General features: G+C 46.6%; 1 protein-coding gene across 4 annotated transcripts in view; it reads left to right on the top strand.

The window, feature by feature from the left end:
* The window catches only part of BOD1L1 (biorientation of chromosomes in cell division 1 like 1), a 53,139-nt gene extending 28,426 nt beyond the window's left edge, over positions 1–24,713 (top strand). Inside the window, exons 11-27 of one of the 4 annotated variants that reach the window (XM_039257175.1) lie at positions 282–346; positions 1,465–1,549; positions 5,085–5,128; positions 6,854–6,911; positions 8,405–8,475; positions 9,095–9,167; positions 10,379–10,458; positions 12,349–12,433; positions 12,805–12,878; positions 13,849–13,924; positions 14,125–14,159; positions 15,181–15,226; positions 17,271–17,320; positions 17,417–17,501; positions 17,915–18,068; positions 20,482–20,622; positions 23,455–24,713. In XM_039257175.1, coding sequence (XP_039113106.1) covers positions 282–346; positions 1,465–1,549; positions 5,085–5,128; positions 6,854–6,911; positions 8,405–8,475; positions 9,095–9,167; positions 10,379–10,458; positions 12,349–12,433; positions 12,805–12,878; positions 13,849–13,924; positions 14,125–14,159; positions 15,181–15,226; positions 17,271–17,320; positions 17,417–17,501; positions 17,915–18,068; positions 20,482–20,622; positions 23,455–23,572 — 1,340 coding nt within the window. In that variant the 3' untranslated portion in view covers positions 23,573–24,713. Of the gene's footprint in view, positions 1–281; positions 347–1,464; positions 1,550–5,084; positions 5,129–6,853; positions 6,912–8,404; positions 8,476–9,094; positions 9,168–10,378; positions 10,459–12,348; positions 12,434–12,804; positions 12,879–13,848; positions 13,925–14,124; positions 14,160–15,180; positions 15,227–17,270; positions 17,321–17,416; positions 17,502–17,911; positions 18,069–20,481; positions 20,623–23,454 lie in introns of all 4 variants that reach the window. The other 3 variants (XM_039257174.1, XM_039257178.1, XM_039257177.1) reach the window with 3 other exon arrangements.
* The last annotated feature ends 465 nt before the right edge of the window (positions 24,714–25,178 follow it).

The following is a 25,178-nucleotide window of genomic DNA, read 5'->3' as shown; positions in this document are numbered from 1 at the left end:
TTGGAAACATCATGTCTCCAGAAATAATCCTTTGTTATTCTTGCTGGGCAGCCATCTTAACAGCAAGAAACAGTTTCACCCCCAAACTTCGTAAACCACTCCTGCCTTTCGCCCAAGATTGTTCGTACATATTCCTTTTATTGTTTTCTCCTGACAGTAAAATAAAACAGCAGGCGAAGGTGTCACGGCAGGTTAGGGACCAGTATTTGGTTACCTTTTGATTCATCATGTTTTTTTGCAAGCAAATTCTTAAATTGGCCTAATGGTTTGAATTTCTTCAGGCAATGAAGAGTCTCCATCGAGTGTTTTGGGAGGACAGGCACCAAAAGGCAACTTGAAAACCGAGGTAAGGGGGCGCCTGGGTGGCTCAGTCAGTTGAGTGTCTGACTCAGCTCAGGTCATGATCTCGCGGTTCGTAGGTTCGAGCCCCGCGTTGGGCTCTGTGCTGACAGCTAGCTCAGAGCCTGGAGCCTGCTTCAGATTCTGTGTCTCCCTCTCTCTCTGACCCTCCCCCGCTCATGCTGCCTCTCTCTCTCTCAGAAATAAATTAAAAACAAAAAAACCCACTAAAACGAAACCCAAGGTATGGGTGATAGTTCAGTTACCCTGAGCTGTAAACGGTGTAAGTACCGTGTCACCACCCTTAGACGTGTGCGTCCTAATAGCATCACCCGACTCCCATTCCCACTGTACTTTGGACGCTTACACGCTGTTATTGTCATATCCTGTGCAAAGAAAGCTAATAATCCAGATGCGTGGTGCCGCCATCATGAGTTCCACGTCCTCAAGCCAGACACCGGGAGTCACCCGCAGTCTCTGTGTGTCCCCCTACATTTCATCCATTGCCAGTTCTTACCCGTCCCATTTCCAAGATATAACTGGAATCTCCACGCCCCCTCTGCAGTCTGATCTCGCGGCCCCCTGCAGGTGTGTGAGACAAGGTAGCAGTAAACACGGGAACTATGCACAGCGCAGAGGAGACTCAGCTTACCAGCAGGGGCAATGGGGACACAGACAGGAGGGCTTGCAAAGAAGACATTTGAGTGGTTTACAAGTAGAGTAGAGGTTTGCCAGAGGGGAGAGAAACGGAAAAGAGCCTTGCAGGCAAAGAAGTGTTTTCTGGACATGGATCAAGAGGGCAGTTGTGAGTCCCAGGCCCCGCAGTGGTGCAGAAACGCAGACCTGACGAAGGAAGGGACATGATCAGGGAGGGTCTTGGGTGTCATATTAAGGTGGGGTTTTACTTTTAAAGCGACGGGACAGCCATTGATGGATGAAATAATGAGATGACATTGATCTTTGTATTTCAAGTTTGGCATGTATCCATTCAGTTCTGCACAGACTTGAAGGTCGTCTTTTATGTTGTTACAAGATGCAAGTTGTTTTCATTATCTTGAGGTTAGTCTTGCCCTCTTGTCAAAACCTCAGTTAACTTACTTTTTTATGGTGCTTTGGAATTTTTAGACATTTGTACCATCCGAGGAAGAGAAAAAGCATGAAATCCCAGCAGCACCAGAAAGTCTGTGTGGGAAAGAGCCAAGTGGATCAGGTAAGCTCCTTTTAGTGGTTGTCCACGTTACTGTTTTCCTGGTCTGCAGTTTTACTCTCTGCTGCAGCTTAAAATCAATAGCTGATTCATAATAACAAAACACTGACAGGCTCAATGAATTTTCCTCTCACTTTTAAAAATAGGTTGGAGAGAATTCTTTCCTATTTCGTTTTTAGCCTATACTCTTTCTCATCAGTTGTCGGTTTCATGTTAACATGATTGTTTAAATCTCTCATTACCTAGTAAGTGTGCGAGAAGGCCAATTGCTTTGGAGCAAACTCTTGCTCTTTCCGTAGAACGTGGCTCCATGCACCTTGCTGCCATGGAAGAAGCCATCGCAGCCCCTTGCCAAAACTCAGTCTGTAGCCCTGCATCCATTCAAAGCTCTGCTTGTTTGCCCTTGGACTCTGGCTGGGCCCCAGCGAGCACTTGGGGCAGCAGCTCCCAAACTCTGGTCTCAGGACCCCTTTACACAGCTAAAAACTATTGAGGATCCCAGAGAACTTGTGTTAAGTGAATTGTCCCTGTTGGCATTTTTCAAATAAGACACTAAAACTGAATTAATATCATTAACTCACTGTAGGTTAAGCATAAGTAACATTTTTTTCATGAAAAATAACAGATTTTCCAAAACAACAAAATGCAGTAAGAAAAGTGACGTTTCTTTGCAGTTTTGCAAGTCTGGCTTAACAGAAAGAAAGCAGTTGGCTACTCGAGGCTGTTTCTTTATTCAGTATATTGTTAATGTTGTCTTGGTTGAAGTGTGTGAAGAAAACCCAGCATTCACACTTAAATGGTTGGATTTTAATAGCCTTTTCAGATAGTCCTGGGATAGAAAATAGAAATAGAAAACTCCATTGTGGCCTCATGAATTTAGAAAGTGAATAACATCTTAGCATGTTGACAGTAGTTTGGGCCTTGTGGGCCCCGTGATGGAAGATCCCAGGAGTCCTAGGGGTCCTTGGACCACACTTTGAGAATCACTGGGTCAGGGAAATAGAAATGAGAATTGCGACAATGGACAATTATTTCTGGTTTGTATTATAATCATTATTGTATCATCTCTTCTGACCTGCACATCATCTAAGGAAAAAGATACTAGGAACTTGAGAGTATGTGACCAAAATCAAGTCAGTTCTTTTTTGTTTGTTTTTAAATGTTGAGATGTCCATATAAGCTGCGTGGAACAGTCAAGGCGATTGTGGTTGCAAGTAACAGAAAGCCCTCCCAACGTTTATAGGGAATGTACTCACTCACTGTCTGAGGCAGTTCAGCTGTTAGGACAGAATTCCGTAGACTGGGTGCTGAAGCAACAAATACTTATTTTTCATGGTTCTGGAGGCTGAAGCTCCAAATTCAGGGTGCCATCATGGTCAGGTTCTTGGAAAGGGCTCTCTTTCTGGTTATGATCTCACATGTATGCATGCAGAGAAAACGATCTCCTACCTCTTCTGCTCTCCATAAGGTCACCAATACCATCATATTGGTGACTAGAGTTTCAATATATGAATTGGGGGGGTGAGGGGTGGGACTCAAACATCCAGTCCACAGCATTCAGAAAACTGCAAAACTCAGGCAGAGTATGATCCAAGAGCATGATGCATCCCCAAGGACCCATCTTGTAAAGACCCAATTTCTTACCCTTCCCTCAACCCCCAACAGAGGTCATAGCTTTCTCATTTGTGAGCCTCTACAGAAATATCTTTGTCCTGTCATTCCCGGCCGAAATCTTGAGACTTACTCTGATTTCAGCTTCGGTACCTTTGTCCACCCTAAACTAGTTACTAACTATGACCAGATGCATGTGATTTGATGGTTGACTCGAATGGAATCAAGTGCTCTATTCCTGGGGTGAGAGTCAAGTTGGTGTCTCTGGAAACACACAGTATCCCAGACCACAGTCTGAGTTCTTGGAGAAGGGGCTAGGAGAGCAGCTATTATATTTACCATGATGGCCTTGGCTCTTTAAATTACTCCCCCAACAAACGTGAGTAAGCGGGGTTCCTTGTGAGTACCAGGGAAATGGAGGTGGAAAATGTGCTTCCTGTGCTCAGGGAGTTTGCAGAAGTAACTGCCATTGAGGGAGGTTCTCTGTGTCAGCGAGATACATGCATGACCGATGGGGCTGGCTCTGCTGGGAGCCTGGGGAGGGCCTGGGTTTAAGCTAAACCAGTGTCTCTTTCCCCCTTTAATTATAGAAAGTCAGATACATAGAAGTGCATAGTAAAGCTTCCCACGTTTCATGATACCCACCTTAAATACAATTCTGTATTTAAACAAAAATGAAATCATAGTACTTAGAGTGTTCTGTAATTTCTTTTTTTCTTTTTAACTTGGTGTTAGCATATACAGATTGACCTCATTTGTTTTAACAGCTGAAAGTAGTCTGTAACGCATTTTCCCATTTGTTAGAGCTTTAGTGGTCTCCAGTTTTTATGGTTTTTAACTATTATAAATAAAGTTGCAATGAACTTTAATATGCATGTCGTTCTGTGTTTCCCTCAAGTATTTCCATGAAAGAGAATTGAAGGGTCAGGGAATATATAAGGTTTAAATTTCCATAAACGCTTGTCATTCCCCCTAATTTGGAGCCAAATATCAAAGGATGAGCAGGTACGCATTAGGTGGGCAAGGCAAAGAGGAGGCCAGTGTGTGTGGATCCTCACTCAGGACTGTCCAGGGTGGTCAGGACAGGGACCCTCCAAGCAAAACCATCTGAAGGGACAGTCCCCAGAGTATGGGATCTCAAGAGCCTTCTAAGCAGCAGGATCAAACAGTCCTCGGGAATCACCCCAAGACCTGAGAAGCCATTCATGCTGAAGTGTTACAAAACCGATGACATGTTAAGAACAATGACTCATTTATCCAAAACCTAGATGCATTAGCTAAAATTTGTCTGTATGTGTTAGACTACAGATAATGAACATCCCCTTGTTAATTGTCAAGAAGGTAAAGTTTTTGGATTCTGAAGTCTTTTGTTCCCTCAGTATAATTCCAGATGACTTCCCTGTGTTTAGGTATGATTCAGTAAGAGATCTACTTACGTAAAAGGAAGTTGTTTAAAAGAAAAATGTGTGTTCTGTCATTGTTGAGTAGAAACAGTAGACGTTGTACTTCAAGTTTCTAGAGAATATAAATAGACCATTGCTGTTTGAAGGGATAGAATCTAACTTTTCCCTTGATGACATGATTTTTAAATGAACCTATGTCACTTCGCAGCTCAACAGTTAAGCAGAGGTCTCCCTTTCTTCTAAGCTTCAGATAGATCACCAACATAGTTAAATAGTTGCAGTGACTTAATGGACTGCTGCCATTATTAGAAAAATGCAGGCAACAATAGTTTCTGTTTTTCTGGTATAATGGCAGACACGAATTATAGAAAGCAATGGGTCGGAATCTTACAGTTCGCAAGTTCATAGTTCATAGGCCACTTAGCGACACAGCCCTACTTTACCTTAAGAAATTCTGTATTTGTTTCTCTGTGGTTCAGAAACCATATTCGGTTTCCTTATTTCTCATTTTTGTTTTTGAACAGCCCAACTGCAGGGAGAGCCTTTCTTGGTGAATCAGTCACTTAATGTAAGTCACCATCAGGGTTCGGGTTTTGTTGTGGGGTTCGGTGTTCGCACAAATGGATAGGGGTGTCTCGCAGGAGGGCTGCCTGGTGCACTGTTTAGGAGACAGGAGGCTGCTTGTGGTGTGCCCTTGGCTTGAAAGTGTCACACCGCGACGCCCAGGCCAGCGTTCAGCTATGTCCGCTGATGCTGTAAAATTGAGTTGCATCCCTCAGAAGGAAAGGGCCGCTCTGAATTCAGCAGTACCGGATACTAGTGACTCCTTAGACCAGCGTCTTGAAGCATTTAAGGAAGCAGAAGAAGGCCTCAATACCTCAGACTAGGAGACTCACCTGGCAATTACTAATGAAATCTTTCAAAGAACATGAACTTTCTATTTTTTTATGACTTGTAGCGAGTTTGATCACTGGATTGCAGCCTCTGAAATTATCCCGGTGCTGTAGACAAAACTGTTTGAAAACCAGAGGTCATTTTATGTTTTTGGAAAAGCTTTCCGGAAGGTACTAAACTATAATTGCCACGCATACATAGTCTTTCACAGCCTTGGCTGTCATAATCCCTTTTGTGCTGGAAAGAAATTTTATGTCCTCCTTAACGTACAAGGGACCCGATATCTCACCAGGAGAGAACATTTTGTAAAATGCTTGCAAGTCGCAAACAGACACATTCTTTCCAGTGCCCCAGAGAACTAGCGGAGCTCTGCACCAACAGATATCAGAGGGCTATCTTCACCCCTTTGAAACATCCTGTATTGTAGCTAGAAACGCCTACACAATCAGCTGAGTGAGAAGGAAGAGAAAAACCCACTTGGTTTGGTTCAGATTTTTCCTCCAAAAAGATTCCTAATGTGGAGGCCTCCACCTGGCCTCGTTTTTCTGAGGCCCCCCAGCAGCACCCCGCCTCGTTTCCCTGAGGGCCCTCAGCAGCACCCCGCCTTGTTTCCCTGAGGGCCCCCGGCAGCTGCCTTTCCCCAGTCAGGGCATCACTGTCCTTTCCAAATATTCATGAAATTCTGTAGCTAGGATTTAGAATGTTGTAGGATATTCTGAGACTTCCCTCAGTTAAAAAACAAAAGCACAGTTGACAAGCTTTCTCAGAGAGAGGGGCACCTGGGTGGCTCAGTCAGTTAAGCAGCCTACTTGAGCTCAAGTCATGATCTCATGGTTCGTGGGTTTGAACCTTGTATCGGCCTGTGTGCTGACAGCTCAGGGCCTGGAGCCTGCTTCAGATTCTGTGTCTCCCTCTCTCTCTGCCCCTCCCCTGCTTACACTGTGTCTCTCTCTCAAAGAATGAATAAATGTTTAAAAAAATTAAATAAGAAAAAAAGATTTGCCTGAGAGAGATGATGACAGAATGACAGAATCCTTCAGCATTTTTAAATAAAGAGAAAAAAAAATCGTGAGGGTCCATCGGATGGGAAGAGAATTCATAGAATTCAGAATAGTTTTCTTCTTACACTTTTACCATAACTAAAAACAAGGAGAGTAAACACAGTGGGATGATAATTTGTTAAGCCAAAACTACAAAAGCACTGTGCCCTTAGGCCTCTGGGTGAAATTTATTTTTTAAACTTTTTCTTTCCTGGGTGAAATTTGAGCAGGTATTCTAGTCCATTTCATCATTCCTACAAATGGCCAGATTATGTCCATTACCCTCCTTACTTGTTTTTTTCTGCCTTTAAGACTCTGGTGAGATTATCCGTAAATAAGCTTTTCTATGCTATGTTTAGGTCAAAAATTCAGGCTCCAGAACAAATGAAGAAATTGATGGCAAATCTAACAAAGAAGGTAAGTTAATGAATTTCATACTGTTGATGTTAATATTGACTGTGGTTACCATTTGTCGGGGCCTCCTGTCTGTCAGGCCCTATGCTAATGACTTCACAAATTTGCTCTTAAGCCATGTCATTTGGTTAGTGTTAGCAGCATCACTTCAGTAGCTGACGAAACTGAGGCTTGGAGAGGTCCAGGGCTTGTCCAAGGCCCTCTAGCTGATAAGTGAGTGGTTCCTTGCCGTAAATGGCTACTAGAACTTTGCCAGGAACCTGAGAATGGTCTTAATACAGTGGGAATACAAACTGCATAGTCCCCCGTCATTTGTACTGTAGGAAAAGTTCTAAGTACTCATGCTAAGTACTTATGCTAAGTACCTGTGTTTACTTCGGACCGGCAGTCCCAGTTTGGTAGGTCAGGGATGTCCCATCTATGTGGCTGTTCCCCCAGCAGTCAGGCCTCACTCCCTGAAACCCATGGAGGCTGCCAATTCCAGAGGGACAATTCTCTCAAACAGAATGTAGAATTTCGTTGATTCCTACCGTGGATACCCTACTGCAAGAATGGGGAAAGAGGTCTTCTTATAATACGTTATACCACGTTTCAAACCAAAGTAAAGCAGTGATAATTCTATATACTCCAATACTCATCACCTGTTTCTGTCTTATCTTAAAATTTGGTATATTTGCTCCATTGGCTTGTAAAAAAAATGTTACAGAGAGAATTGAAATCACGTTGTATGCCTCCCTGATCCCACTCTCTCTCTGCCAACTACTCCAAAAGGAACCATTCTTCTACAGTCAGTGCATGTATTTCCACAGAAAATACGTAGCGTGACGGTGCATACATGGAGGAACTGACCCGCCTTATTTGGAGACCATTCATTCGGCATTACATTCTGAAATCTTGTGTTGACGAGTGTAACTCCAGTTACTTGATTTCAGGCGCTGTTCAGTGTCCTACCACCTTCATTCGGTTTTGCTTTTGTTGGTGGACATTGGGTTTTTACAACTTTCCCAGTTACGAAGAGTGCAGCCGTGTGTGGTCCGGTGCCTGTTTCCCGACGCACAGTCGTGTGGCTGTGACTGGGGTGTGCAGTTGCTGAGGGCTGGGCGCCTCTTCACACTGTGCCAGACTGTCCCCAGGTGGTTCCAGTGATAGCCCCACATCTTCTCCCGTACTTAGTATTATCAGACTCGGAAACCGTTGGCCAGTCAGAGGACTGTGAAACAAGGACTGGTTTTCCTTGGATGCGTCTTCACAGTGTGTTGCTCCGTGAGCTGGAGGACTATGGCTCTACTCTGTGCAGAGTCCAGTGACCCTCATCCTTTCACGAACCCATTTACTCACATTCACAAATGGAAATCACAGAGCTTACCTGACATATTGCCATGAGGACCCGTCACGAGGATTTATAAAGTGTCCTTCCCTCTGCCATGCACGCCCCTCAAATAAGTATCGGAATGAATAGTAGTTAACCTTTTCTCTTTTTTGTGTTTATAAATCAGAGATATCCAATGGCAGAAAAGACAGCACAGAAGCCTTACGAGATCACAGTGTTGAAGCAAATCCTAAAGAGGTAAGTTTTCCTAAGAAACTCCAGTGTTTCATGGTTTGTACGTAGTGTTTTCACCGGTGCACAGAGAAGGCTTTACTTCTTTGTATGTGTTAAAAATTAAATGAATCTCCGTATCCCTTTTATCTGTTAATGCTCTAGTGTTATGTAGGTGATTATTGGGATGTGCCCACATTGTACAGTCAGGAAGGTTATGTGTTATTTCATACCCTGCCTTTCCTTAGCTTTTTGCTGGGCCACTGAGAGGAGAAGAACCCTACCAATTAATTTATGGCATGCCATTGATTGATTGTAAGACATAGCTGGACTTCGGAGATGGTAAAAGGAGAAATACTTATTTAAAAACATATTTTAGAATTGTTAAAATACAGTATCTAATCAGAAACAGATTTAGATGTTTTGTATAGATTTACGTTCAAATCCAAAAAAAAAAAAAAAAGACTCAGGCTCATAGCTCATAAAATAAGTCGCATCCAAATCTAGATGCCAAAAATGTTATTCTAGATTTTTTTTTTAATTGGATGAAAATTTATTTCAACGGCTAGAAGCTGATATGTGCTATCATTTCAGTAGATTTGGTTCCACATTGTATTGCCTTTAATACAGTCATTCTTAATTCCAGGCTGAAGAGGAAGAAAGGCAGATGCCTAAAAGAAAAAGAAAGAAGCATTACCCCTCTTCAGAAGATGAACTGGGTATTTAGAATATATATGTTCCTCTTTTAGACATCTTTGAAGATCATATTATTTTTACATCCAAAATATTGTGCAAGCATCCTAGGAAATTTTGAGGGTAATAATTACTTACTTTACAACTCTTGAGTCCAGTTTGTGTCCTGACTGGCTTGGCGCCTCCAGGGTTTTTCTGGACTTGATCCAGAAACTACATTCTTACCTACAGAAGACCCAGCCGCTGGGACTCACACAAACCCAAGGTCCCTCCGTAACTTGTGTCTGGACCCTGCCAGGGGCCACAGGTTCCTTATTTTATATCATAAACAGATGCCCCACAGCGCTAGTGAAGTGTATCAGTGAAGCTAAATGTAGTAGCCCTTCTGTGCGTCATACTGTTAACCATCCCGTGGTCTATAACAGTGCCATCCAATAGAACTCGTCACAGTGGTGGAAATACTCTGGGTTTGTTTTGTCTGGTAGCCACTAGCCACATGTGGCTATTGAGCAATGCAATGCCATCAGCATGAACGAAAGACCGGATTTATAATTTCATTCCATTTTAATTTAAATTCCAACAGCCACGTGTACCTAATGGCTGCCATATTGGATAGTACAGAGACTTTGACACCTGATAGAAAATAGAAATGCAATACATGCTTATTAAATAATAGGTGAGAAAGAATGGATAAATGCTTCCCTCTTTGGTTAGGAGCATGAAATTATTTTTTAATTCTTGAGTTCATATTTTAGGCTCCATTCATGTTATTTCATACATGTTCATAATAACTGTGTAGGTTAGGCATTATCACCATTTTGTAAATGTAGAAATTAAGGTTTGATGAGATTATGATTTTATTCCCACCAAGTAAATCTGATTCCCAAGCCCATGGTCTTAATCCCTAAGCTGTACCTCCTAGGTAGTAACTCATTCGGGATGTTAAAGTATCTCTGGAAACTCCATATGCCCTAGGCCCTTTCCATGGAACCTACTGCTTTATTGGGGTCATCTGAGCATTTGTGGATTTTTTATATTTCACTTTTTTGGTTTTGCCAGGGCCACCATCAGCGTTCACTGCTCAAGTCACATGACATAAATACATTTAGAGTAACTTTTGGCTTCAGTATATCACAAGACTAAAAAAGAAGTCTTAAACTGTCTTAAAATAGAACTATGCATTTCATTTTTCATTTAGCTTTTATTCCTTTGTGATTCTGTCCAAACTGATTTACAGATGAAAATCCAGATGTCCTAGATTCCAGAATAGAAGCAGCACACAGGCAGTGTTCTGAAACTGAGCCACAAGATACAAAGGTATTTTCCCACATATTAATTTTCAGTTTTGGGGGTAACCTAATTACATCACTGTGAGTACTTAGGATATTCTTTTTCATCATCATATCCTTTTTACTTTCTGTATCTGTAATAGTCGCTTTATCGTAAAAGGTATATTTTTTAGAAATCTGCAGAAAACCCAAAATATCATTTTAAGCTGTAAGAGTATTAATATCACAGTTTATATATGACCATTACTTAGGTTTCCGTTCAGTCATCTTCACTGACTTCAGGTTTCTAGGCGTTTTCTTCCAAAGTGTCACATGCTACAGATGAGCTTGCACCAAAACCGTGAAATACAGCGATATATGTTATTTTAAAGTGTAAATATTCTGCCATTTACTGTACTTCCTGGCCTTGAAATAGAAGTCGTCCAAGGGCCGACCTCACCCACTGCCTTTTGTTCACATGGTCATATTCTCACCTTAGGACTCAGGGAGGCAGCTCCCACATTTGAATTTCTGCCCCTGCTCTCCAGGCCCCGTTTGAGCATCTCCTGGCAGATACCTCTTCTCAGGCACGTGTCCGTGTCTGCGACTCAGCACTACTCATTGCCTCTTCCACACTAGCTCCATCTCCCTGTTCCCTCTTTTTTTTTTTTTTTTTTTAGAATATTGATTTTTTTTAATTTTTTTATTTATTTCTAGGAGAGAGGGAGAGAGAGAGAGAGACAGCGTGAGCAGGGGAGGGTCAGAGAGAGAGGGAGTCACAGACTGAAACAGGCTCCAGGCTCTGAGCTGGCAGTCAGCACAGAGCCCGACGCGGGGCTCGAACCCACGAACCGCGAGATCATGACCTAAGCGAAAGTCGGACGCTTAACCAACTAAGCCACCCAGGCGCCCCCCCTGTTCCCTCTTTCCCTCACTTATTTTTTCCACCTTGTACCAGAAGTATTTAAGTCCGCTTCTGTCAGTACATGCACTCGAATTCTAGCTTAGTAAAACAGGTTCAGAGTCTCCCTTTTCTGCCAGTGACCGATGAACTAAATAAAAAGTGGTGCAGAATTTTAACAACCAAAGAGGGAGTCGCGTAACGTCATGAATTTCAGTTGGTCATGGTGAAGGAAAGAAAGGGGATTTGAACCCCACCCCTCCCCCTGCCCTGTCCAGAAGAATCCTGAGACCATACACTTGGATTGGTAGAGGTGCAGCTTGAAGGGGTATCTTTTTGTTTTCCCTTCAATTTCATGTGAGGTTTTCAATGTTTAAGTCAAATATACCAACCATTTTCACTAAAAACTCCCGTACAGATAATATTTTCAACATTGTAAGATGGATTTCTAATTTTACATTTTATGTGTTTTTGTTTGGGTACTATGTTAATGTTGCACTATGACATTTCAGTGTTTCTTGCTCAAAACTCTTTTGCCCCTAAGGGTGAATGACTCATGCGTTGTGAGATCATTGTTCTAAATCAGCCCACCTGGATCCCCCAAATTCTCTCAGGCGCTTTCCTCTTTATCCTTCCCGGCCCCCCCCCCCCCCCCCCCCCCCCCCCCCCCGTCTCCTCCTTCGCCTCCCAACAAAGAAAAAGAAATCTGTTGCAAATTCCTATCAGTTCTTCTTTGGAGTTTCTCTCAAAAAGACGAAATCCAGGGTGAGGGAGGAAGAGTGATTTCTGTTTTGGCGCGGGGGATAGAATGGCCTTGTTGCTGTTGAGTCGAGTTTTATCTCCTGTGATTCTGCCTTTGGAATTTGTATCTTTTTGTATAGCCTCGCTAGCAGCAAAAACAGTTACTTTTTAAACATTCTGCAACAAACTTCTAAAAAAACTCCTAGGAAATATTTTTTGAAATAGAAAGGAAAACCTGTGGGAAGGACAAGAGGAGGCAGGGTGAAGAAGCCTCTTACTTGTTCAACTTCTCCATAGGAGGGGAACGCAGCGGATCCGGAAGAATTCTCTAAAATGAGTTCTAAGACAGCCAGCACTGCCTCCCGGGCCGTGGACGAAAAAGGTGAGTAACACAGGGACTTAGATAAATTCTCGTGAGACGAGACTAACCCTTCCGAGCGTCAGCGTCTCCGTCCCCAGGCGTCGCGGGCCGACGCTGCAGCTGGCTCGTCTGTCCTTCCCGGAGAACACAGTGCGCTGGGCCTTCACAGCCACAGGGCTTGGGAATCGTTTTGAATTTGGGTCTTAACTCTACCCTAAGTCTGCTCCTCAGTTAGCCAGACTCTGGCGTGTTAACTTGGGGGGGGGCGTAGGCCTGGAGACGGCGTGTGTGTGCATCGATGACCAGGACCGCGTTGGCCACCTGGACGGGTGTGGTGGCGGCGCGGCTGCCCGGGGTCCCCAGCAGTGAACTGGGCTGTGCTCTTCCTGCAGACGAATACAGCAGCGGGGAAGCTGCTGGTGAAAAGACAGAGCAGAATGATGATGACACGGTGAAATCTCAGGAGGTAAGGAGTGTCCTTCATACCTTCTTGCTCAGGGATGCGAGTGCTGCTGGGAAGGAAAACGCATTAAAGGTGATTCCCAAAAGTTTCTGTCAAGTGCTTTTGAAGTCGTTCGTGGTTTTAGTTCAGTGAGCCACCGTTTCACGCCGGGCATCATAGTATCGGCGTCATTGGGGTTAATCTTGTGCTCTTCACTTTTGCTTCATGTCATCTGAACATTTGTAAGAGACCTGCTTCTGTCATGACCATGTAGGGTCAGCCCCGAGCTGTGCCTCAGTCTGTAGGTCAGGGAGCACGGCTGCCGAGCCCTGGAGTCTGCACAGGACAGAACGGGGACAGCACAGCCGGGTGTGCAGACAGCCCGCAGCAAGCGCTGAACGGGACCCACTTTCGGGAGAGCAGGCCGACCTCCAGCCTCACACCCTCCCTCCCCTGCCCCATACCCTGGGGGATGTGCAGAGCCCAGGGAGGGGGCCGGCAGAATCCCACTGGCCTGAGACAGGCCCATAAATCAAGGGAGACAGCCCATACACCAGCCACCTCCAGATGACCGTGACCAAGTTTGCCTGACTTGATACAACTTTTGAATAGTTCTTTTGTTTTCTCACACTTGTGTATGAGAAGATCAGTGGCCTCCTTTATTTTTTTATAAGAGATAACATGTGGTCACAGGTGACTAGCAGGGAATCCATATTTAAATGCATATATATATATATATCGATGGCAGAAGTCAAAGCTGACACTAAGCACTCATCTCCGTTAGCTCGTCACCTAATCCTCCTGACTCTGTGAATTAGGAGTACAGCTCTCTGTGTTTACACGGTGACGGAATGCACGGCCCGGAATGGATCCCTGGGCCAGTTATGTGTAAGTGACAGAGCTGGGATCAGAGACCTCTCAGGAGAGAACTCAAAGTGCCATTTGGAGACCACAACAAAACAATTTTATTGCTCTTTGTCTCCTTTCCCATCAGGAAGATCAGCCAGTAATTATTAAAAGGAAAAGAGGAAGACCCCGTAAATACCCAGTCGAAACAGCGTTAAAAACAAGTAGGTATTTATTTCGTGTGTTTTCAGTTCACGTGAGAGACAGTTTCAGGGGGGTCTAGTTGGCTCAGTCATTAGAGCGTGCGATTCTCCATCTCAGGAGCATGAGTTTGAGCCCCACGTCAGGCATAGAGCTTACTTTAAAAAAAAAAAAAAAAAGACATTTTCAAACTGATTTTCTAAGTGAGATTTTTACTTTTTAGAAGAAGATTGCAAAACGGATCCTGGCGTTGTCACTGTGAGTAATTCCAGCGTGTGAGAAATCTGGGAGCATTTGCTCCGGACCTGGATAGTGTAGACTGCGGGAATCGTGTTTTGAACCACTTTATTTCTTTAAATATTTGAAAAGCATTATAAGAACCCCTTGAGTAAGATACTGAGTAACCGCTTACATAACATTTCGGTTACCAGTATCTTGACACAATCTACTGTTCTTCAATCTGACCCCATCCTCCCGTGTGAGTTTGGCTGCATAAAAATTACGTAGGGACTTACCTCGTTATCCTTGATTATAATACAGAAAGTAGCTCTTTTATATGATTTTTAGATAACGGCTTTATGGAAACCTTCACTGTGTCACACCCGTTACTACTGTCTATGGAGTTCCTTTCGTAATAAAATGTCCCCTGATTTCAAGGCAGGAAAATCCTCAGTGACACTTTATCTTTTCTTTATGTTTGACCCTGAAGTGTACAGTCAGCAAAGTCATTGTGTCAAGACTTCATTGCATGAGTTTCAATGACAGTGTCCTTAGAAGGACAAACATGTGTCCAGTGTCCTAACAAAAGCAAATGGGACTCAAGTCTCCACTCTGCAACTTACAGCCAGAACTGTGCACTGGGCTGGTCGTGTGACCTTCTAGAGACCCCCATTTCTTTGGCTATAAAGAACTGTAACAGTCCCTGCAGTACTTCTCTCAGTGCAGTTACTAGAAGACAGCAGACCCCAGGAGCCATGCGTGCGTGTGAGACGGTTTGCCCGAGTCAGGAATACTAACGGTGGGCCATGCCCCGTCCCCTCCGGTGTCCCTCCCCCGGCGCAACAGCAGAGCGGCCGGGACGAGGCTCGTGGTGGAAGGAGCATGTGTTCACAAGCGTGGCAGCCATGTTCCCATGGTGGACCTCACCAAGGGCAGGAGATAGGCGGTCCGCGGATCCTGCCTCCATAGCAGCGATCCTGAACCTTCCTTATGTAATTACTGACTTTGTTTGCGGTGACGACCAACTGCTGACTTCAGTTTTTTCTTTGCTTAAATGTAGGTCGAACAGTCTCCGTCTGGCAGCAAACCAAAAGCCACACAAGCCGGTAAGCCTCAGGCGTTGCTCTGCACGTGACCTCCGTAAGGACGGAGGCGGCACCCATGGGGGAGGTTGTAGAGCTCTGTGGTTTCTCACGAGGTGGCTCTCAGCAGTTGTCCTTGGAGTCGCGGGAGACTCTTGCTACTGGCCTTTGTTGTGACGTGAGCCCTTCTTGGTGTTAGGTTTCTGTAGGAAGCCTCCAGAGACGAGGGTGAAGGCAGCAAAAGTAAAATAGGGGTGGCCCTGCCACGTCCAAACCATTTTACTGGATATGTTTCAGGGAGAGATGGATCGAGCTGGGGCCTGGGCACCCACACCAGGAAGATAGGAATTTATGCAAGATTCTGTTGTTTTCGCAGAGTTTTGAAAGCAGCCTGTGTAGCTTATAGAGCCGGAGTGCAAGAGATAAAACTGTTCCCGTTGTTTTTGTCCTCATTCCAAGGAGAAAAATCCTCCAGAATGTTGACAATCATTGGCTCGGGTGGTGGGATAATGGGAACATTCTTTTTGTTACCAGCATGTTCCAGAATTTTTACAATGTGTATATATTTCTGGTTTAAAGTTCTTTTTTTTTTTTTTTTAAATTTTTTAAATTTTTATTTTTTTATTTCTGAGATAGAGCATGAACAGAGGAAGGTCAGAGAGAGAGAGAGAGAGAGAGACAGAATCGAAAATAGGCTCCAGGCTCTGAGCTAGCTGTCAGCACAGAGCCCAATGCAGGGCTCGAACCCAACGAACCATGAGATCACGACGTGAGCCGAAGTCGGAGGCTTATCCGACTGAGCCACCCAGGAGCCCCTTTCTGGCTTAAAGTTCTGTACTTAAAAGCAACAAGACCCCTTGGTGGGTTTTAAAGGACTGGAAAAGGCAGAAAGATGAACATGACTGCTATTTCAGGTCAAATAAACAGCTGGTTAGATCAGGAAAGAGTACATATTCTCAACAAGGTAAAGCAAATACATGATTTAGAACCTTTTCCGCATTTAACCGTGTGATCTCGCGATCAAATTTCAGTTTCTCTTATCTCGGAACATTAAGGTTGGCGGATTTTTTTTTTTTTTTTTTACAAAGGGAACTTCTGGTTATGTTTGGTTTTTAACCAGTTTTATTCATAATTGTATAATATTTTGAATTCATACAAGAAACCTTGATAACTTGAATGTGCCCTCTACATTTAGACTTAAGTTGAGCTGTGTGATCAGTGGTTTGGCAGTGATTTTCTGAGTCCGGGTAACAATGGCCGGTTAAGGCAGCCTTCCTGATGTGGCTCTTGCGTCTGCATCAGTCAGCGCGCAGGGAAGGGTGACCTCACGGTCCTCACCGAGTGTCTAGTGAGCACGCCCGTAACGTTAATAATCTTCAAACAGCGCCTTAAACGGAACTGTGTCCTCCTCGCCAGATACACCATCAGAAAACCATAACATCTACAGGAGGCATGTATGTGAAGAACTGCCATGCACAACCCAAAACAGGCTTCTAATAGGTGCTCTTCTCATTGCTCTGATAGAACTGTTTATAGTCAGAGCGTTCCAGCCAGCGTGCCACTTGTCACGTGACTCCGAACAAGTCAGTCACATCACGTTACCTGAGCCTTGTTTTTCCTAACTGTAAAATGGGGATGGGCTCCGTTGAGGCCTCTGTGAGGTCCGTCATCCTGACGTGCAGCTCCCGGTGCGTCTCGAGGGCCCCCCAGGTGTCCCTCTCCTCCTCCTCCTCCTCCTCTGGATTCAGAGCATTTGAGCTGAAAGGGGTGGGCTAACCACGTCCTTACCTTACAGATGAAAAGCTGAGTTTTGAGGAATTTAAATAATTCTCCCAGATGGCGCAGGTGATTTCTGACAGGTCTGAAGCACAAACTTGGAGGTGCTGACTTGCATTCAGATGTACTTCCTGCTGGGTGTTCTGCCTCGAAGTCCGCTTGCCTGATACAAGGTCAGGATACTGTGCATTGATGGGCACTGGTACATTCAGAGACAGCAAGCCGGACTGTTGAAAATGGATTTTACACCAATAAAGTATTAATGCTAATTAAAGTTTTCCTTTTCTTAAAGACGAGTCCAGTAAAGAAGCCAGTGCCCCACAAGAGAGACGTATGAGCCACGTAAGTGTTAATTTTCTCATCAGGTACATCCTTTAGGAATAAACTTAGTAAATGTTCAATTCACCACCCTTTCAACTCGATCGTCCTTGCTTCTAGGATGATGGCGAAGAGAAAGCGGTAGCGAGCGTGCGCCGGAGAGGAAGAAAGCCCAAGCGGTCGCTCACTCTGTCAGACGATGCTGGTATGTTTCTGGCACGTTCTTAACTGCGGAGTCTTACCATTTCACAGTCACCTTTTTAAGAGTTTTTCTCTGGACGAGGGAAAATCCAGTGGGGGGCAGCCAGTATTAATGTTACATAAATATGTGTGAAACGGCTCTAATCCCATGTCAGAAATGGTACATCCCAGATGCTTTCCTGAGTACATGTGACTTTTTCGTGCGTGCTGGCTGTGAACTGCCTAAGTAAACTATCCCAAATGTGTTTGAGGTTAAGTTAAACAGTTGTGAGCTGCAAGCGCTGAAACAAAAGGAAATGGAAAACCACTTCTTCTGCCTCCGAGTCCCTGGCCTCCTGCACTCCCAGCGCCATGACTCTCCTCTGGAAGTGTCGTGGGGAATTGTCCAGTCCAGGTGTCCCCCTTCTGTCCCAGCAGAATCTTCAGAGCCGGAAAGGAAGCGCCAGAAATCAGTGTCTGAAGGCACCGAGGACAAGCGAGACCAGGAGTCGGAGGAGGAGGAGGAGGAGGAAGACGAGGAGGAGCCCCCGGGAGCCACCACGAGGTCGGCCACCAGATCAGAGGCTCAGAGGTAACGGGGGCGGCAGGCTTCCCCGTGGAGAGCAGCCTCGGGTTTCACGGGCTTCTCTTTCCTGACTCCCTCGTGCCGCAGCGGGGGCTGTGTCCTTCCGGTTTGGCCTCGGACACTGCGGTCCTTCTCCGAGAAAGCCGCCTTCCACCTTCACATCAGTCCTTGCCAGGGTCTGGAGGCCTGCTCGCTGGGACCCGTTCGGTTCCCGTACAGACGCTGGCTGAGCGCCAGCAGGTGTCTCAGATACTGCACGCCCCGGGGGAGGCAGGTGCACACGCAGCTCCCGCGTGCGCCGGCTCAGCCCCGGCGGGCCAGGGCAGGCACCCCCGTCACTGTGGTGAGGCGCCAGCAGCCAGTGTCGCGGAGCAGGTCAGTTGTGTGCAATTGCCCGGATGCCACCGTTTTTTCCTAACATCCTTCGTATTTCCCAGAGGTCATTCTCCCAAGAAGCCTCTGGAGAAAAGAGTGCCGTGCACCAGTGCGTTTTGGGAATGCCAGTGCGTTCTTTGTCCTTCAGAAGTCCCAGCGCACAGGGGCTTGGCATGGTCCTAAAGGAAAGAAACCTGTTTAACGTTGTCTGAATTGACATTTGCCAGTTCTACCCCCACCTGCCCCTGTTGATATCAGTCAGTGTTCTTTTCCCCACGGCACTTTTTGAGACCTTTACAGTTAATTAACTTACTAAAGCAAGAGTGTTTTCCATAGTTAAGGTGATTCACAAGCCATTAATGTGGTATCATCTTCTGTCATTTCATTATCCAAGATTAATCAGAAATCTCAGAAACAGTGATTTCAAGAGTATCACTGTATCACACCTCTCACCCATAGTGTAGCAGTAAAACATATGAAGACTTAAAGTCAGCCTATTTCTTTTAATGATTTTTATGTGTATTTATTTTTGAGATAGATAGAGAGCAAGGAGGGAAGGGGCAGAGAGAGAGAGAAAATCAGTGCAGAGCCCGACACAGGGCTCAAACCCACGAACCGTGAGATCATGACCTGAGCCAAAATCACCCTATTTCTGATTACTCTATACTTAACTCATCATTAGCCATTCTTGCCACGGTTTGGTTTCTCAGAGAATCAGACTTTAGAGCCACAAGACTTTAGGAGCTCGCACGGCTGAAGATCTGGTGGTGGTCCCATACTTGCACTTTGGGTGGAGCAGCCCAGATAAATAGAAGAGACAGAGTCCAGTGCCCTGGGGGTGGGGGAGGCTGGGGCTCTGGAGGGCGGTTCCCCTGCGTGCGGCACAGAACCACACCAGCGCTACCGCTCCTCCAGGACAGCAGGGCCCGCCTCACAGGCCGTCTGGGGGCCTTCTCCCGTCTCTCAGTGTCCACAGGTAGCCGTCATGTGTTTAGAATTAATTCTCTGGAAACAAAGCTCGCCCGACTTCTGATTCTGTAGTCACCTACACTGTCCGTGTTCCTTCTTAATGTGCCTTAAGGACTTCTGACTTATAAACGGATTCTCTTAGTTTAGACTCCTTGGCAGCTATTGATAGGTTCCAGGGCTCTGGCTCTTTGTAGTTCCAGATTCTTGGGGTTGGCTGGGGTCTCTACGGGGCTAGCACCTCACTCGCTGTGCCCGCAGCTCCTCCGGGAAGGTCTTCCTGCTCGCAGGCTCCTCGGTGGCGGCGGGAGACCACACCCCTCCCCCCAGCATTGCTTTCTCGTGCGCAGCAGGAGCTGGCCCCCCAGAGGCCTCTGCGCTTGTTCCGGCCCTGCTCTGGCGGCTTCTCTCCAGTGTTGCCCTAAACACTTGCGGACAACTTCCAGGTCTTACTTTGAGCCCCCTCGTCATCCGTGTGCTCTCCGGAATTTGTGTGTTCTCCTCTGGAGCGCTTGCTCTGTGCACGTGTTCTGTACCAAGTGTGGCTGAGGAACCCGGAAGAGGACCGCCCCACCTCACCTCGCAGGGACCCCCCCACCTCCGGGCTCCATTCTCCGCTGGAGCCGCACACTGGCTCATGCGTGCTTTCTCTCCCCAGTTCCTGGCCAGCCGGCTCTTCTTCCTCACTTACCTGTGCAGACCGTTACTCAGCCCAGCCTCAGGGCTTGGTCAGTCAGCCCTGTGACTTGTACTTCCCTGACCCCAGGCCCTTATTCTCCCGCGGTGAGCACTGCGGGGATTGCTGTCTTGTCAGCCAGTGTGCTTTTTATCATCACAGACTCCTCTTCCTCTCAATCATGAAAAAATCTCCCACACAGTAAAAGCAAAGAGTCATGCAGGCAGTCCATGGTAGGCGACATCAGATCCACTTTTTACCATTGGTCCAGAAAACCAACCATTTTCTGCTTTGAGTCCCCATTCTCTGAGTCGCCCGCGAGGAGCCTCGTCCTTTCCGGACAGGCCCGGGGACTGGAGTGTTGAGGGCACCACTGCCCGGTGTTTCTGTAATCTGTTTCAGAAAGCATCCTAGCAAGCCAGCGGCACCTGCAGCATCCAAACATGGCAGCCCAGAGACAGTTTCTTCTAGAAATCGCCAAAAATTAGCAAAAGAGAAGTTATCTGCCAGCGAGAAAGTTAGTAAATCTCCCCCATTAGGAAGGTAAGTCCCTGCTTACACTCCACGTCATTTTCAATCCCCTGAGCTTATTTTTGATACAGTAATGTTTTCTCCCCAAGTTCCTTTAAGATCTGTCTTTTGGGATCATTGGTTTCCCAAATGGAAACCTCCTCTGAAAGGAATTGGAGTGGCTGCAGAGGGAACGTCAGCCCTTGCTTCACGGCCCTGCTACACAGACTTGCCCTTGACCCTTGTGAGCCGTCCCTACAGGCTCCCATCCACCAGGGCCGAGGGCAGGTCGTGTTTCTTCCCAAGTGGCCGCAGGTCTGAGTGCATGGCTAGACCAGCACGGCGTGGGCGGCCAGGCTACAGCGCAGAACCATTTCTGTTCCGGCCGGAGCACTGGCGAGGCGAAGGGGTGACAGCAAAACAGCCACTCCGGCTCCGTCCCCACCGTCCACGGCCCCCTTCGTCCTGCTGCGTCCCCCAGGCCACACCGCAGCCTCCTTTTTGGCCTTGGCTCGTGCAGGCTTGTGCGCCCTCGCTCCCAGCCCCCCAGTAAGCCAGGCACTGCCGCCCTGGCTCGCCCTCCTCAGGAGGCCCCGCTGCTTCGGTGTCTTCTCTGGCCTTCCTGCTGTGCGAGGGGGCGGTGCGGCCCCCTCTGGACCCTGAGCTGCTTCCTGGAGATGCGGGGCATGTCTTACTTCCGTACGTCACAGCCCCAAGAGATAGAAGGCTCCTCGCTGTACGGAAGCTCTTGTGGCCTCTCCTAGGACAGCTTGATCTTCACAGCTCGGGGAACGTGTATAGGTGCTGTCATCCCCACCCCCAAGAGACGGAGGCGGACCGAGGGGCCAGGCACCTTTCACATGCATTCTCCCATTTAATCCTCATTATGTGGAGTGTAATATTTATTCTTATTTTATCAGGGAGGGGATGAATCTCAGGAAAGTCTGGTCCCTGTTTCTCAAAATGGAACTGCAGACCAATCGTGGAGACTCTCACTAGGATGAAGACTGTGATTCTGGGGTGGGGCCCGAGAGTCTGCATTCCTGACAGCCCCCGGGTGATGCCGCTGGCCACAGACCACATCCTGGGTGGCCCACTGAGCTCTCCCGGCCAGGAAGACGCGCCCTGACCCAGAGCTGCGGTCCCCGCCATGCGGCATCGGGCACAGTGCCGCCGCACACTGGCTGCTCAGCAAATCGGAATCGGTGTTAGCGTAGGGGCTGGCGGCTTTCCCGACCCTGGCAGGGGTGGGCTGTTAACAGGCCCTTCTGTGCAGTACGTGCCTGTGTGCCGAGGCCGCGTCCTGCACAACCGTAGTGGACTCCGTTTGAGTCTATTTCCCTGTGTCGTCAGAAGAACGATAAACCAAACACATTCTTCTGTCGGTGCAGCCCCCACTGGTCCACCTCGGCTAGACTTAGTTTTCAGTCTCCGTCCCGGGTAGAACGCGGACAGGTGCGGACACATGCTGTGAACCAGGTGCAGGACCCAGTCACTGCCCTGGAGAAGCAGCCTAGTGGACGTGGACGTGTGGACATGATCTTCAAGCTTTCCTTGGCCCCAGCCACACTAAAGCCATGTTTTGCAGTGTAACCAGTGCTCACATTCTGCCGCTACCACTAAAACAAGATTTTTGTGAACGAAACTTAATAGAAGCAATGCCAGCGGCATTTTCTCTTGAGGTCTGCTCGCTTGTTGTTTTACAGTAATGACTATCTGCTCTAGTTGAAAGACCAGCAGATCAGTGACAACGGCGAGCGCTGTGGCGAAGACTCAGGGTGCCAGGGGGTTCCCGAGAGCAGCTTGCTCTGTGAGGAGGAAGGCTTCCCAGGAGGAGTTGCTTTTGAACTGGGGCCTAAAAACGAGGGTGTTTGCTAGGTGGAAGGTGTGGGTGATTCTCCAAGAACTCACATGTCAAAGCATGAAAACATAAAGGAGTGTCATGTTTGGGAACGACAGGACTTCGGCGGGACTGTGGTCCAGGGCCGTGTAGGAGTCAAGAGCTAATGGTAAAGGACTTTGTGAATTCTCAGGATGACTTTATCCTGAAAGCATCAGATGGTCAAGCGGGATATATACATAAAATGCATAAACAGGATAGTGATACCATTCATTGGAGCTTCCAACAGATAGTTGTCACGGCAGACAGGAGAGCAAGGAGATTGGCCAGGTTGCTCTTCTGAAATTCTGGTGCCTTCCCCCCCTCTTTTTTTTAGCATTTATTCATTTTTGAGAGACCGAGAGAGACAGAGCATGAGCAAGGGAGGGGCAGAGAGAGAGAGACACAGAATCCAAAGCAGGCTCCGAGCTGTCAGCTCAGAGCCCGATGTGGGGTTGGAGCCCATGAACTGTGACATCATGATGTGACCCAAAGTCGGATGCTTAACTGAGCCACCCGTGCGCCGCCCCCACCCCCCATTGCCTTTTCTCACATTGCCAGCCCTTCTCTGTAACACTGGCCCGTGAAACACTGTCAGGCACTTGCCCAGACGTAGTCCACAGCCCTGCTGGGTTCCCGCCAGCCGTCTCGACTCAGGGCAGTGTGTGGAGGACTGGCTGTGGGCTGCTTTGTAGACAGAGGAACTAGGGCCCAGAGGAGAAGGTGCTTGGACCCAGGCCAGGAGTGCAGGGGAGTGGGAGGCAGTGCACAGGCCTCTGAGCCGCCCTCGGGCCATTTGTGTGAGGCGGCCGTAGCTGACAGGTTAGCACCACTCTCCCCCAGAGCCGCCTCATCTTCCGGAAACGTGACCCGGGCTGTCTCCTCCGGGCCCTAAAGTTAAAACACCTTCCCTTCATTAAGAACTCCCAAATTACTGAAGCGTTCCTTTGAGCTCTCACCACTGCCTTGACTTTTGTTTGCTGCAGATCGAAGGCCCAGCTCTCGCCTTCTAGCAAGCGCAAGAGGGAAGCCAGCCCCCCCGGAGCCCGCACTAGAGGCCAGCAGAGGGTGGAGGAAGCCCCTTCGAAGAAGGCCAAGCGGTAATCCTGGCCGCCGCTGCCGTCCCTGGCTTGTTGGGGCCACCGCAGAGAGAGGAGGGACGAGCCTCGGGGCCATACGCTTTTGTTTTTAACCAGGGAAAGGACATGCATGTGCTCTGAGTTCCTAGGTGCAAGCTTTTTCTTGTTCTGTTTTAAACAGCTTTATAAACTACTGTTCATAGAAGATATTATGTACATTTATTTCAGATAAAGGAAAATAAGTTTACTTTGTATCTGAACTCCAAACAAAGTAGTTGTATATTTTAACATTTGAAATTGGGATTTCCCGATGGGACACGTCCCTAATGCAAACCCTTCCGGCCCATCAGACACCAGGCTGCCTACTGGTAATCTGTGTACAGTATAGAAACCTGTAAAAATAGGTTGTATTTTACTCTATGTATGATGCTAATCAATGAACACTTTATTTATTTTACAGAGAAAACTTATCTGTGAACTTTACTATATATCTGCTTATTTTATTTTATTATTTTTTTTTATAAAAAAAATGGGGGGGAGGGGTTTTAAATGCTATGCAGTCATTAGTAGAGATGTTTTAGGACGCTCCCTGCCTTGTAACTATCTGACTATGACCCGGCAGGAAATACCGAATCTTCTCGCATGTATCCCAGTAAAGTAGTTTAGCTCCAGAAAGGGTCTGCAGTGCTTTTCTGTTCACAGCTGTGACTGTTGAACGTACCTTGTTTTTAGATTACGCTCGCCTCTGTGGCTCTCCCTCCAGCCCGCCCCCTGCAGCTGAAAAAACCCATTCCGTCCATGTCCGTTCCCCCCCTCTGTGTTCCTCCGAGGCTTCTACCCATTTTCTTTCCACGTTGTCCTTTTCCGTGACGAGAAACGCATCGAGATTAGGTCACTCCTGTCTGTCGAGCTTCAGGATTTTATGTTGTTTTATACACAATGATTTCAAGATAGAAACTGGCTTTATTGCCAGATTCTTTTTTAAACATGTTTTAACTCCCATACGAACAAACTGTCCGCCCTAAGTTTTTCATAAGATTAAATTTTTCTTAAGATCAAACTTGCCTCCAGCAATGGATGTGATGAGTTGCCAAATAATTGAGATTATTTTAAAATGTTTTGTTCATATTGTTTTATAATTAAAATTTACATTCAGTGTGTGTGAATTTTTTTTTGACTCTTAATGTAAGGTGGATATTTCTGTCATTTTACATGGTTTCTTACAAGATTTTATATATAAATTATGAAATGTTTCCAAAATTTGAGCGGTAAGATTTTTTTTTTCCGTATTTTAAACTTTCTTCTTGTGAAAACCACTTCGTTCCAAATACTTGGTCTTGGAGATAATTGCTCCATTTTCAGGGTCAAATATGAGTCGGTAGCGGCCCCTCGGTACAACTGGATGTTGGATCTGGAAGGGACCTTGGAGACCAGGAGCGAGAGTTACTCATTTTCATTTAAATGGGTGAATTCAACCAAAGCTCAGAAATCAAAAGTGATTTTTCTTACAGTTAGTCCAGGAAGAAGCCAGAGTCGGTCCCAGGGCCCCAAAGTCCTTGACCCATAGCTTCTGCACCGTGTGTGTTAGATTCACCAGAAACACCCCCGAAACTGTTCTGAGTGTGAAACCT

This window comes from Hyaena hyaena, unplaced genomic scaffold, assembly GCF_003009895.1.
Source record: "Hyaena hyaena isolate Hyena2069 unplaced genomic scaffold, ASM300989v1 scaffold_605, whole genome shotgun sequence".
Lineage (NCBI taxonomy): Eukaryota > Metazoa > Chordata > Mammalia > Carnivora > Hyaenidae > Hyaena > Hyaena hyaena.
Note: the sequence above shows the minus strand (reverse complement) of the source record. Positions and strands in the feature narration are given on the sequence as shown.